Consider the following 14,987-nt stretch of genomic DNA (forward strand, 5'->3'; position numbering starts at 1 on the left):
AAGAACTAGGCTCTAGAAGCTGGTTGGTCCTCAACCAATCGACAAATGCCCTTCAGTTTGTCAGTTTCAGATGGTCCCCCACAAGGTCCCAACCCTGTCCTGGTCTACTGTGGCACTCGACCTTTCTTGGGCTTAATGATTCTTATCCAGCCGTTTAAGTAACTGCCTCTCTCTGCCTTCCCATCCTGCCCAGTTTGCTGGCACTGAAGGAGGAGGAAACATGCCTTCCTTAAGGAGCTCAGCCAGGGAAGGAGAGAGATAAAAGGCCGAAGTTGCTACACGATTTAAAAGCAAACAGGAGGGAAAACAGAACTTTTCTTACAAGGCCAAGTAAAACACCAGTGAAGGCAAGACTGAAATGGGTCGGCCTGCGAAAGAGGCCAATGAAACAACTCAGACATTGGGCACAAAACCCACTGCAGAGAGAGGGGAGTCGCGGAGGAAGGAGCACATTTTGGCAGCTCGTGGGTTCTCCGTGGCAGAAATAAGAACTTGTACACACGGGGGTGGGCAGGAGAGGGTGGGGGGGAAGAGCACCCAGCCTTAATAAACTAATCTCGGCTAATGTAATGTTTATCGAGTTCGTTGGATAATGATACCATGTGTCTCATTATCATCATCAAAACCCAATCTATGTTTTAAAAAGTTACAGATGATTAACACAACATCAAGTTGTTGCAAACAATTACTTAAAACCCACACATAGACACAGACACATACACACACACACACACACACACACACACACACAGAACCAGGAGGTCCCCATATTCTGTAGAATGAGGGAGGCTGCAGCTGTAGGCCGACAGCTTTCATATCCTCATTTGAATAATGTGTCCTGAATCTGTCACTTTATTCATCCTCCTTATGCTCAGTGTACTCTACATCAACAACAAATTAAGTTGTAAATAAGAGACAATCATCACTTTTGTTTTTAAGCAGCTACTGCAGAGAGAATTTCAATGTACGCTCCTTTCGACAGGGGGAAAAAGAGGTGCTAGTGTTTGCTTTCCTAAGCACAAATATGGGGAAACCAACAGAAACCAAAACAGAAACAGTTTACTGTGGCTGAGGGGAGGAAAATAAAATTCTCTAAAGCACATCCCTCCAGGACCAACCGAAATTTCTTCCAAGGAGTTAAGACACATAAAGACCGAGGTTAAGTTTCCCGGACTAGAATGAAAATCTGTGCGCCCAGTCCTTTCGTCTTAACACACAAGGAGCCTCCTCTTTGCTTGGCAAAGCCTTAGACCAAAGGACAAATGCATTAAATCGATTACAACGTAGGTGTGTTCACCAATCAACGCCACACTCATCTCCATTAACTTCCAAGAGTTCAAATCACTACCTCATGCACAGAAATTGAAAACATTAATAATGAAATATGTCCTTACCTTTACATCAGAGAAGTAGGTTTTCAGCATGTTGGAGCTGGGATAACGGGTGTAAAAGAACATGAGCTTTGCTTTTTTCAAGTGATTGGGTGACAATCCTTCCTGCATGTAGGATGCAATTGGTTAAGGAAACAATTTCTTGAAACACAAGCACCTACCATCCCTCCCTTCCCCCGCCCCCCCGCCCCCCCAGGAATCTGGAGGCCCACCACCCAGCAGCCATAGGAATTCTGGAAGATAAATGGCGCTGGCCATGGAATCCATCACTAACTTGCTGCTGCCCGCTCAGAATGACCACTGCCGGTCAGAAATTGCCAAATATAATGGCGAAGGTGCACAATTTGGTTGCGGAATCCTGGAGACTTCGTGGTGAGGATGGCAAAACAATCCCCCTATTTGAAGTCCTTATGCTATCTATACGTTCACTTGTTGCTGAGGAGACAAATGCACCCAACAGGTACTGCACAACTCTTTATCACGAGAGTTTTTTCCTTCTTCACAATTACAGTTCTGTTTGTTCTCTCCGCTCTCTGCAGATGACATCCAATTATTATACTAATGTACATGAAAATATAAAATGCATTATTTTGAACGCTGTTAGGCAAGCTTCACATTTTACCTTTCAGCGCTAATATAATGGAGCATCTTGACTCACTTTCTTCCTGTCTTATTATTATATCCTTTTAATTGTTTCCTTTTCAGTAACAGCTAAAACTTGGGAGGGGTAGTTTGGGCACCGAGAGAACAGGGAGGGGGTGTCGCTTTTGTTAGAGCAACGATCCAAAAGCAAATACAATTTGCCTCTCCTGGATTTATAGTTAACTCCTTTGAGAGTGGCACAGTGGTTGGAGCTAACAAATCAATAAATGTGGGTTAGCAGATCAATAAATGGCCACTTACCCAAAATAAGAAGGTCTATTTATCTGGAAACATCATTACCTTTTAGATCTGTAAACAGCAGCAACTAAAACAGTTCCCAAGAGAATGTGAGGCTAACCATAACAATCCAGGCTTCCTGATTCTCCCCCAGATTCTTGGCACTCCTCAGCAGACTCGGAGCTGGGATGGCTCTGGTCACATCTGTGCCGCAGCCTGGCCCTGCCATTTCCTCAGCAAATTAATGGCTTTATAATTTATCAGAAATGAAGATGCACGTGGAGAAAATCAATGTGGTCCCCCACAAGGTCAATTAAGGGTCCTTCCTAGAAGCTTCTCTAAGGATTTTCTCTTAAAAGAGAGTCTGGGAAAAAAATAAGGGAAAAAAAGAAAAGAAAATATGTACGTGTGGGTGTGTGCACACACACACGCACACACATAAGCAAACACACACACTTGGCTAACAAACACAACAAAAATTTCACACCGTATGAAGCAAGGTCAAATAAACACAGATACTTAGGAAAGGTGAAAGTTTCTAAATTACCATCATCAAGTACAGCATGACCAATCTTAGGAACACAGGGAAACCAGAAAGTTCCTAGAGAAGCATAATCGAATTAATACTGATAAGTTCTTGACTACTTATGACAGGGGGTTTAACCAAATATTCTGCTGAGAATTTGATCAATTAGCATTCCCGTTAATACCACGCAATTTGAAAAAGATCACCTTAGTTTGTAAATTGAAAGGTTAAATATTGAGCCTTTTGTTTTCGCTGTAAATAAACACTGAAGAAAGAAATTTTGATGTTTCATCTGCAAGCCAAAGCAGTTTAACTGAACTTGTGTTTTTGTTTGAGATCCTTAATGATTACAAAGACGATAATTTATGACTGACATACTTCTTGTGCCAAGGAGAGGGCTGAAAGGCCCTCCAGTAACCTCCATTAGACTGAGAGAGGGGACTAAAGGAGCCCGGCACACTTCAGGACCATCTGTCCAAATGGATAAGTGAAATAATAGTTGCAAGCTGTCTCCTATTGCCTCGTGATAAGAGTTTTAGGCAAGTCCAAACTTTGACAAACATCCTCAGATCTGGGTTCTAATCTGTTCTTTCAGAAGGCTACGTCCAAACAACCTAGTACAATTAATTATTAGCAGGGAAAAGTTCCAAACCTTTTCAAATTTGGTCTCATACAAAACGAATTGTTTTGCTGTGGTTCTCAGATAGTTATTGAGCCACCAAAACTTCCTGAAGCTTTCAGTGTCTTTAAATTATGCTAAGATGTTTTCGTCTTTTTTTTATCTAAAAAGACAGAGCAAAGTATCCATCGTATTTTGGTTGGGATTTAGAGGCTTTTTATTTCATGAAAAAAATCATCCTAATTTGAATTTCTCAAGTACTTTTTTTTTGCTTTAAAATGCTTCCTGTTGGAAATACTTGGAATCAATCAGTGGAAATGAAACACAGAATACATCTTTATTTCTTGCTCATCGTGTAATTAAGATAAAATTCCCATAAAATATATGCTTCTAATAAACTATTAAAAATAGCTAATGAAAGATTTAAAAGCCAACAGTTAGATAATCCTTTTTTTTTCTCTTCAAAATAAATCTGAACTGACCAATTGGTTAATTTCCCTTATAAGTGCTTGTGCTGAAAAGCAACTGTTCTTCCAAGAAAGCACTAGCTGTTTCCAGGATACTTACACACGCACAATGACTCATGATGGAATAGATTCAGTAAACATACAGCTGTACTGAACACGAGCTAAGCTCCATTCAAGGCCAGGAAAGAAAATGAGCACAAATAAATATTAAGGAGGTAAAGGGGGGTGGGGTGGGGTGAGGGGGGATGGAACGCAAACAAGATCTGTCCCGGCAGCTCATGTGGCTTTGCCTCAATTCTCTTAGCCATAGCTTTGTGAAGACAGATGACATTCAATTCTATGTATAATGCAAAATAGACAATAACTGCTGAAACTTGAGACAGCTGCCAGGTGTAAAAAAAAAAAAAAAAAGAAGAAGAAAGGAAAAGAAAAGAAAAAAAAAACGATGATAAATCCATAAATTAATGAAAGACATCTGCTCGGGAATATAAAAGATAAGAGAAGTAGGGTACTGCAGCTGAACCTAAAATGGTGTGCAAACAACCTGCGAATTTAAGTGTTGTCTGTTTACCAAGCACAATATAACTTCACCTAAACAGCAGCCGCGGGAGAAGCAGCAGAGGCAGCAAAAAGGCAAATGGGAGAATAATAGGTTGCGAAGGCTGCAGGAAGAAAATTCTTTTTTTCCAACTGAACCCTGAATTGTGACTAGAGGTTTTACATGCTGCAGTTCCAACCAAATGGATCGGGACCACTTGCTTACAATTTCTAAAGTGCTTTGAAACCCAGAGAATTTTAGCTTGCTCCTTAGGCTCTGATTTGCTATGTTTCTAGTGTTCCCCCCTTAGAATCCTGAAAAGGGGAGAAAAGATCTAAACCCTCACATTTAATTAAAGGGATAGAGCAGGTTGTTGCTCCACAAAGGAGTTTAACATAATCGGTGGGATGTGTAGTTTATGGATATATATTTTTTTAATTTACTTAGTCCATAATTGGGGGGAGGGGGAAGGGGAATCCAGAGTCTTCCAATCTTTAATATACATGTTTCCCTACAGCTAATACACCTAACAGAATTCCTATGGCCCCGCACCACTTCCAAAGATGTAAAAGACCAAATTCTATGGATTAATTCCCATTTTAGAAATTCATTTTTAACTCAGTTTTTCTAGATGGATTTTAGTTTCAAATTATTAAATCATTTTCCTTTTTGAACTTCACGTGTTTTTTAACCTTCTCCCTAAAAGTCGAACAGGGAAAGCTGACTGTCACGGAGTAGAGGTTCAGTTTCTTCCCTTGCATGTCTTAAGTGCTTAGAACGCCGCTCTTGTGCTCTAATTGGGTGCATGCAAATGTTTGAGGCCCGAACAAGGCTATTTTTCTTGGGATGCAAAGAGGATTAATGACAAGGAAAAAACAACTGGCTGGCTGTTTCTTTTGGAATTTGAATAAAATTCAATATTTGATTAAATAGATTCATTTGCAAAGATACTGAACACAGTTTTTATATCCAAGATGTGACCTTCTGGAGCAGGTTCACTGACATTCAGTTTACCATGCACACACGTTCACTAGTTCCTTTCTATTAGAAGGGGTAACAAGGTAGTGTGCTCTATTACGTACAACGTATATGCCTAATGCGCTGGACGCAGAATGGATTTATCCGATAAGCTGGTGTTCTTAATAGTTCTTATCTTGGCTACTTTGTTCAGGGAAACAGATGATGTCTTTTGCGGTGGGAAAGAATTGTTCCTTAAGAATTCAATTATTCATTACAGTTTGGAAAGCCATGGACTAAAAATAAAAGCAATAATGACAACCATGAAGGTACCATTTCATCCCATTTCTCCTCATTCCCATTGATCTTTTCTAAGAGTAACTGCATAACAGGTTCACAGATGGCCTTGTCTACCTAAACTGAAGTAAGATGACTTGCTGTTATCTTACTTCAGTAAGATAACCAGAATCTCTGGTTCCCAGAGATTTCTTTAAACTAAAAGCTTGAGAATTTTGCCTAGACACCATCAGGTAAGTCAAGGGGAGAACTCATCGCCATACAAGGATGGAGACAGGAGAAAAGCAGACCCAGCCTCTCTGCAAACACTCAGATCCTCACTGGCTTCAGAACTGTGTGAACTCTAGAAAAGGATGCTTGCCTATCTTCTTCTTGAGGAATAATACAGCAAAGAGATAAACAGCTAGAAGGGCGAGATCATAGAAGGGAAAAGGGAAAGAAACAGAGGCTGGAAGGCCGGCATATGGGAAATGTAATCATTCATTGCAGCAAGAGGCCAAAATTATTTAGCTACACAAAATAAACAACTCCAGGTGTAAGCAACTAACATTTCATATGAATACAGGTGTTTCCAAACCGTTGCTGTTGGGCAGAATCTTCTATGGTAAGACAGAGGTGAAGTTATTCCTCTGAAGAAGAAACAACTAAATTTAAAGTCTTTGATATGTATAGAAAGAAAAGGAAGTTCTTTCTATTCAAATCCTCAAGATTCCTCAGGGGATTTAGAGAGGGTGAGACAGTGAGCATAGTCAACACTTAGAGCGATCTAAAGATTTTTTTCTTAGAAGACCCAACTTATTAAAAAAAAAAAAGCACAGGCATAATTATCTGGATACGGTGACAAGTCTAAAAAAAAAAAAAACAAACAAAACCAGAAACTGGAATCTTGAGTTAAAGAGTTTAGTATGGCCTTATAAGACTTTGAAACCTGGCTTCAAATATTCATCCAAATGGGCACGTCCCTTTCCTGTGTGTGCGCGCACACACGCGCACAAGTGAGAGAGAGAGAAACAACCCACCATCACTACCACTGGCTTCAAAATGAAGTAAGGGATCTCTGAGGAGCAATGGGGTCTAGCCCTGGACATGAGCCTGGTATGAACCCCAGAAGGTGCTCTCCTGCAGAGGGTAAAAAAAAAAACGTTCAAGGTCTGTGTCTATGTACTTTGCCTTTCTCATCACCAACAGCTATAGTCCAATTTGACCAACGTTTATTGCCTGCTTATGGTGTGTAAGGCATGGTGCCTGGCACAGCTTTGATTCATGACTGGTGGATTAAACTTTAGATCTCTGAAAGTTAGAAATTAAATCAGCAACCAAACCAAGACTCGATTTCTATTTACATCTTAAGTCCTCCAATCTTTCTCTCAAGATGTTATTCTCTTCTTCCTCTCTATGGAAAGAGACAATGTGCTTAACTACCCAAGTGTGTCTCATACTTGTGGCTCACATTCACCTTATCAGAAATCTTCACTGTTATCCTGAGCTGGCTGGAAGGAGATGAACTTCATATCAAGGAAAACACATTTCCACCATAGCCGGGACTTTGCACTTACATGGCAGCCTCTGGAGTAGGGTTAGATATGAAAATGTCAATCTCTAGTTATCAAGACGATTGCTCAAAACCCTTAATTTAGCAACAGCCAACTTAATTGTTAAATTTTATATCCATCTGGCAAGTTATATAAAAGAAATGTCTCTAGTTGCCCCCCCAATGCTACTATTCTACTCCCCCAAAACATCAACAACCACAAGATTTTAAAAAATTTACTGAAAGGACCAATTTACAGAGAAAAAAATCGTGAGTTAAAAATAGCTAGAGTTCAGGACAGGTCTAATAAAAAAATATAACTGGCATCTCTACATAAAAGTCAGGTTCAAAATATAAAAGAGACATAAAAAGAGGCATTTTTAAAGTCGAATACGGCTGAGTTTTATATTTAATTGTGCTCTCTCGCTTTCCAAAATAATTTGCTTTGTGTATGTTAGGACAAAAGATTTCTGTGTATGGCTGAACAGAGGTCAATCATGCATAGAGGCAGCTGCACCAGACCCAAAGAACAGACCTTGGGTGAACGGGAGAGAGATGGATACCGTCTGAATAAATCAGTACCTGTATATTGCCTTTAAAACAAACAAACAAAAGAACACACCTCACTTAAAGAATAAGGAGAGACTCTAACTCCCTATCTACAACCATCTTTCTCCCACTGCAGCCTCCCATCAGTAGACTGTTCCTCATAAGATTTAATCAGGCCTTCTTTAAACAGACCAGGAGGCTTATAGATTAACGAAAGGGAGAATTCTTCTTATGGAGTCTTAGGGATCTGAAAACTGATTTTTCTCTCTTTACTCAGCTATGAAACTTACATTAAAATAAAACCTGATAGAATTCAATATTACAATGAGATTTTTTTTTTTTCCACCTCTAAATCTACTCTTGGGGGAAAAAAAAAAAAAAAAGGATTAGAAGATAATACCGGAAGAAACAGCAGAAAAAAACCCTGCTGCAAAAACACAAATTAAATACTACCACTTTAGGGCAATTAACAACTTGTGAAAGTTACAAAAATGTTGGTTTCCTGTGAAGCTTTTGTGCAACCAGAAGTGCCACACGCGTGCTGATAAAAGCCTATTACTCTGAAGAAGAGGAAAGACTGCATTCTTTAGTAATCTACATCATTCTAAATAATGTGTAAACCTGACCTTCTGGGAAGCCTTTTTGGTTTGGGCTTGTTTTCCTTGGGGGGCAAATGAAAGGATATTGCACTTCCCGAATAAGGTGAGATTTCGGACATGTCTTGAAGATCGCCACACTCGGATTTGATGAGAGACAAGGAGAGCCCTTCTGCGGTGCTGGGTGGATGTGCTGGTGAACAAGGATGGTGGCTCAGGTGGTGGGATGACATCTTGGTCCTCAGACTCGTGGTCTCCCTAGTTAAGTCTAAGGATTCAGGAGAGGCTCTGTCTTTTCCCGAGAAGGAGCCGGAGGGAGCACCTAATGGACTCTGAAACGGGTAGGCCATCAAGGGGAGGGGAAAGGGGTGGCGGAAGGTGGACGTGGTAAAGCCTGCGGTGGCCGACAGAGGCGACTGGTGCAGGGGCTGGTGGTGACCGCCGGCAGGGGGGCCGGAGGCAGACTGGTCAGATGAGTTTTTGCGGACTACCAGGGGCAGTGCTTCTGTCTGGTCTGTGGAACTGGGCATCTGCACATTGCCAAAGGTGTCCAGGGGGTTCGGAATGATGACATCGCCAAAGCACTGCAGGCGCTGGTTGGCGGTGTGGAAATTGTGGTTCTCCCCGTTGACTGCAAATCTGGCCTGGGGGATCTGGAGCGGCGGAAAGACCTGAGGAACCTGGCGAGAGGGTTTGGCGGAGAAGACTTTGACCACAGTGTCCACAACTTGCGACATGGCAGTGTTCAGTTCTTGTTTCAAGGTCTCGGCCAAATGTTTGCCTTCGGGTTGTAAGGAGTTTGGCCCGTGGTCTCTTTCTTTGTTGTTGCCTTCTCGCTTCGGCTTGTTTTCAGCCATTTCCTGCTCCCGGATCAGGGCCCGGGCTCGGTCGATGAACTGCCCCGGGTCCAGCTCGCACATCTCATTGTCTGACCTCCCCACGGAGTCCTGGGCCCTGGCATCCAGGATCTCCGAGCGCATGCTGTCTTCAGACAGGTTACCATCTTCATCATTTTCAGAATCAGTGCTGTCATAGATCTGGTAGAACTTTTCCTGCAGCTGGCGCAGCTGTTTCTGCATGTCCTCCAGCTGCTGTTTCAGCTGTCGGCGCTCCTCTCGCTTCTGTTCTTTGCGGGCTGAAACCAGCTGCTGGAAACTCTGTTGCTGCTGCTGGGGCAGCTTCTGCTTGCGTTTGTTTTCTCGGTAACTTTCTCGGGGACTCACAGACTGCGGGGCCATATCTCTTTCATTTTCATTGCCCCGTAATGCCACACTGGGGGAATGGCTCATACCCCGGATTATATTCTCAACCCGGGCGCGTTTTGCTCTCAGGTGCTCATCACATAAGCGATCCATATCAAACTGGCTCATAGTAGGCCTGCCAAAAGGGGAAAGACACTCTGGGGGGCTGTCTCTTGAAGAGTTGCTGCATATATCCTCCTGATGTACTTCGGAGCCTGTACTAGAGAGACCGCTGGCTTGGAAACTGGGCTCCGTGCCACCATTTTTGTTCATGTTATTTTTCAACAGCTGGGAAATTATGGTTGCTCCTGGAAAAGGCATCATGGCATCTTCATATGAGTTCGCCCTCTTCAGCAGCTTGCGGAGTACATTTGACTTTTCCCCATCTGCATGCTGCACCACTGAATACTCAACATCCTGCTCGGAACCTTGGGGATTCATGGCACTAAAAAACGTTGCTCTTGCCTTAGCAAAAAATGCAGATGCTGTCCCTACCGTCCTTTTCACTCCAATGTCAACTCTTCTCCTCTTGGTTTGCCGGCTTAAGAGGGCTGTGCTGTCATGGTCAGGCATCACTGGACAGTTATTGTGCCATCTTCAAAAGCTCGTCAGCTGGGCACAGCTCAAGAATCCTGGGACCCTGGCCAACAGAACAAAAGGACTGATGAATCATTTTCTTTAAATTTCTCCAAATTTCCTGACCTCAATCCTGAATCAAATGCAAAATGCATAGGCTCTGGGATTTATGGCACATTACAATTATTGCAATTTATTATGCACTCTGCTTGAAATGAAACATTTTTAAATATTTCTGCTCCACTGGTTTAAGATGGATTAAGATTAAAAAAAAAAAAAAAAAGCAAAAACTGCTTAAGCACCAGTAATATGATTCTCTTTCACAAATGCCTAAAATGATACTGTTTATCTTCAGAAGAAACAGTAGATTATAAGAACACAGCCTCTGACAACCAATTGATTAAATTTTGGGCACTGAGATTCATATTACAAAAGAAGATAAAAGTGGTCTATACTTAAGAAATAAGGTTAAATTTTGAGGATGCGTGAAATTTGGATGAAAAATTCCATTTCTGCGATAAAATTATTGGTGGCTTTAACGCGATTAAGGGGAAAAAATGACTCTAAAAATGCAAATATTTCACACACACCCTTTATTACTGAATTTTAAAACATTTTTGTCATATGTGAAATGGGGAGGAGAACACTCCCATCAGCATCTTTCCAACATAAATGGCCAATTTAGCATGGAAATAAGTGCACAAATACTCATTCTACAAGTCTGCTGATTTAGCACAGATATGTGCTTTTTTTACTAAAATCACATTTGAAGATGGTATCTGTTGCTGGATTTTAATGTAAGTATGAGAATATTTATAAATTTTCATGATGTCGTTTTTGATGACTTCAATTATTATAAAGTTGGACTCAGTGCAGAAGGACATTGTCACATTTCAGAAATCAATATGTGGAACAATAAATTGAGTTAGGCAAGGATAAATACATCTTCAGTGCTAGTTTTTTTTCCTATAATCTGCCAAAATAATACTTCAAATGCCTAAAGAAGCTCTTTAACATACACCATTTGTGAATCTTATTTCTTGTGCCAAATTAAAGGATGAGGAAAAACACAGGCGGAAGAAAAAGACTGAAGGAAGATATATAAAGAAGACAGAAAATAACATCAATTAAATATGTGAGAAAGGGAAATACCGTCTCTGTATATGAACTTCCATTGTTTCTTGGGAACACAATATAAAAAGGCACTTGACATTTTTTGTGACGTTAACCAGCGATGCTAACCCCAAATTTTGTATAAATGTTAAGATGTCGCATCTTTTTGCTTACAATGAACGTTTTATGAAGAAAATGAAAAATTTTTTTCACACAGGGTTTATCTAATATTAAACTTCACGTTTGCTTAACAGAGCACATCTTCACAATAACAGGGTCTATTGCCAAAGGCAGCGTGCAGAGTGTTTGGAACAGCTCCCATCTCTTTCGGTTCACCTGTAAAAACATCTACGTGCTCCCTAGGACTGCATCTGTGGCTAGTTTTAAAGAATGACTATCCATGCAAATAGGCATAATTTCAGCATGAAATAACCTGTAAAAATCAAGAAAATGCTCAATGCTTAGACGGCAATGTGTATTTTTTTAAGCGACAAAGATTTCATCATGTAGCCCTTGTTCTCAGTTTTTATATGAAGATAATACATTTAAATAAAGGCTGTATCAGAGTGTCAAGAAAACAACATGATGCTTTTTTGTATGTTTTTTTGGATGCTTGAGGGTAAAATACTTTTTTGTGCGCCTCAGGGTAAAATTTCCTGAACTTGGAATGGAAACAGATCTTGATAACTTCAATGTATAGGGTTCAAAACTGAATTCAAGATGATTGTGACCCCTCACACATTAATAAATGAAATTGGTTTCAGGAATACAAAAATGCAATGGCAAATATTTCACTAACATGTTAGATCTGATAAATCAGGTGCAGCTGTCAGGTGAGAGAAAGAAAAAAGGGGAGACGGAGACAAACAAGAAAAAAGATGAATTATTTTAAAGCTCAGAAAGACTTGCATATTGAGGTGGGATGTCTTTGCGAGGAGGACTTTGTGTGTGTAGATCAGCTTTTCAAAAATAGAGTTTATTGCCATTCTTTAAAAATTTTACCTCTTGTCTTTTTGGGTGCAAATCATTTTCTCTTTAATATCACCTGAAAAGCACATAGATCACCAATCAAAATGTTGAACAAACTTTCTGCAGTATTTTCTTCCCCTGTTCCTCTTAACATCCAATCTGGGTTTTCCCCCTACCCATCCTTGCTACAGGAAGAGCATCTCTGCAACAGAGGCTCAGAAACAACACGCTGGTGTAAGAGTGAGCACAAGGTCATCCCCAGCCATCCTTCCCTTCCCAGCTGCTATTTACCTCTGCGTCAACTGCACTTCCTCTCATCTAGCCTAGGTATCAACAGCTGCATCCCTACCTCATGCCTGAGCCAAGGGGAAGGCTGTGCTCTTCCTAAGGTGGAGAGAAATCACATTCTCATCTTCAGTGGAGAATACATGTTAATTAAACGTGCTTGTTGGGTCTTTTAAGAAGAAAATATCCTGTAACTTCCCTCAAATTCACCGAACGAAACTGATTTTTGCCATTTTCTCTCAACTGGTCAGCATTCTTGGATTAAATAATGATTTGTTTCTCTTTGGGGCTAAGAAAATTTAAATATTTTGGGGTCTTATTGTAAAATGTACAGCTGAGACATAACAATCAGGACAAAACAAATGAGAAAACTAGGAAAAATTGTATAATCCAGCAAGACAAGGCATTATATTAGGAGGCGTGAATAGATCTCTATGTATAGCTTTGACCTAAACTCAGAAATAAAGGTATAGTAGTCATACACATTGGGATTATAACCCATGAAGGCTATAGGCAAGATTAAATAATTATAACTGGCGGACTGTGGTACTTTATTAGCATGATGTTTCACAAACAAGATATATATATATATATATATATATATATATATATATATGAATATTTTACCACAGAAGAAAATGCATTGTTAAATGACTATAATGTAAATTAAATCACTTGAAAACACTTTCAAAGGTGCTTCCATGATTTCCCAATTCAGAATTTAGAGAAGGCTATGCAGTTAATTTATCACTGATATCATCCTGTCCATTAAGATTTTAAAAAATTCCTTTATTTCTCAATATATGTACTAAGCCATATGTTTCAACTACAATTGTTACTGATTCTTATTATGTTTTAATTTTTATATTAATTTTGAGTTTAACCCAGCGATATGAACCTTTTGATCAGCACTGGTGAACATCAGTATCAGCAAGTATGCAGAAAAATACTGACGTAGCATTTGAACCCAAATGTATTATCGATTGGATACACATATTCTATTCCTGTAAACTCCTCTGTAATTAATATGAAAATCTACATAGAATATTTTTATTATTAAATATTGGGCTGTACCACTTGGCATCTAACTACATAAACACTTTAATAATTCCTATACGAAGGGTATCTTAACATTAGCAGATTCCTCCCAGAAAAAGGTAAGAACGTTCAACTATGATCAAGTCAGATTTTAACTACTCCAAAAGATTCTTCATTAAAATCTGAATTATCTGGAGAATGTCAGATAATTTAACATGGAGAATCCTAAGGAAGCTGATGACAACGTTAGTAGAAAAGAATTTTCAGGGAAGCATTTCAAAGGAACACTGCAGTGTGAAGTAGAAAGTGCTGAAGTGTTCTGCTTTAATAAAGAAGTTATTTGGGGAAGGGGATGCAACTTTTATGCCTCGATCTGGAGTCCAGATTCTAGACAAAGAAGTGATCACTATGATTACTACTCAGATAGTTCAGTCAAATCTTTCATGAGAAGGGGAAGGGTAAGGTTGGCATGGTTTCCTGCTTGGATGATTTAGCCTATCTGTCTTTGTTAATAAAATGATTTGAAGAAATTGCTCAAGCCTACACTTTACTTCTTTTAGAAAACAACCTTTGAGTGGGCCTCTGATCTACTTGGGTCAAGCCGCTTATGAAACTGCAAGTGGAAGAACACTAACAAAGAACCTTGTAAATCCATCTGGAAATCAGTAATTCAAGGGGGGAAATCAGATGATTTGATTTAGGTACTCCCCCACCCCTGCCCTTTACCAAGCTGTCCCCTTCACTGTATTTAAGAGTTCATTTCTGCTAATTAGCAACTTTTCCTTTGGAGATGTTTCTGCTCACTATCAGGCTAAGAAAGTCTTTGATGTTTATTGTGAGGAATCCACTTGACATTAGTTAATACTTAAATTAACTAACATTGTATTGTCAAAATCTTATATCAGGTTTAAATTTTCCTATGATAATAGAGATCTCAAATCAGAACCATTTTATCTTAAATTCCTCCATTCTATCAAAAATTTCATACATTTTTCACCTGCAAGATGAACACAGAGTATTTTCTGAGACATGCCTAAAATATTAAAAAGTAATAAGTCACCAAATTAGTAAATAAAAGAGAGTGAGAAATAACTTCAAGAAGAAACACTTACATTTATTTTTTTTCTGAAGGGAATTGAAATACTCTAAATGTCCTTTGAAGCTTTCGAATACACCAGGCAATAAGGTTTTAGAAATTCCTTATGTATATGTCCTTTCCAATTTATACAGATACTTAATTAGAACCCAGTAATAATATATCATGCACAATCCATCTTCATATTATAAAATCAGTAACATTTTATAATCTTTTGTTAATCTTGAACCTAAATATTCCTTATATTTACAGTTGCAAATGCAAAACAATGCCTCTAAAAAATTCATGAAAAAAGGCCTATTTCATTTTGAACAAATAA

The 14,987-nt window shown here is 39.5% G+C and overlaps 1 protein-coding gene across 2 annotated transcripts in view; it reads right to left on the reverse strand.

Moving 5' to 3' along the window:
* Positions 1-14,987, reverse strand: part of PROX1 (prospero homeobox 1) — a 48,900-nt gene that overhangs the window by 30,250 nt on the left and 3,663 nt on the right. Inside the window, exons 2-3 of one of the 2 annotated variants that reach the window (XM_065884715.1) lie at positions 8,440-10,231; positions 1,395-1,502 (exon numbers count right to left, since the gene is read on the reverse strand). In XM_065884715.1, coding sequence (XP_065740787.1) covers positions 1,395-1,502; positions 8,440-10,164 — 1,833 coding nt within the window. In that variant the 5' untranslated portion in view covers positions 10,165-10,231. Of the gene's footprint in view, positions 1-1,394; positions 1,503-8,439; positions 11,191-14,987 lie in introns of those variants that run through there. The other variant, XM_065884722.1, reaches the window with a different exon arrangement.

Source organism: Phocoena phocoena, chromosome 1, assembly GCF_963924675.1.
Source record: "Phocoena phocoena chromosome 1, mPhoPho1.1, whole genome shotgun sequence".
Classification (NCBI taxonomy): Eukaryota; Metazoa; Chordata; class Mammalia; order Artiodactyla; family Phocoenidae; genus Phocoena; species Phocoena phocoena.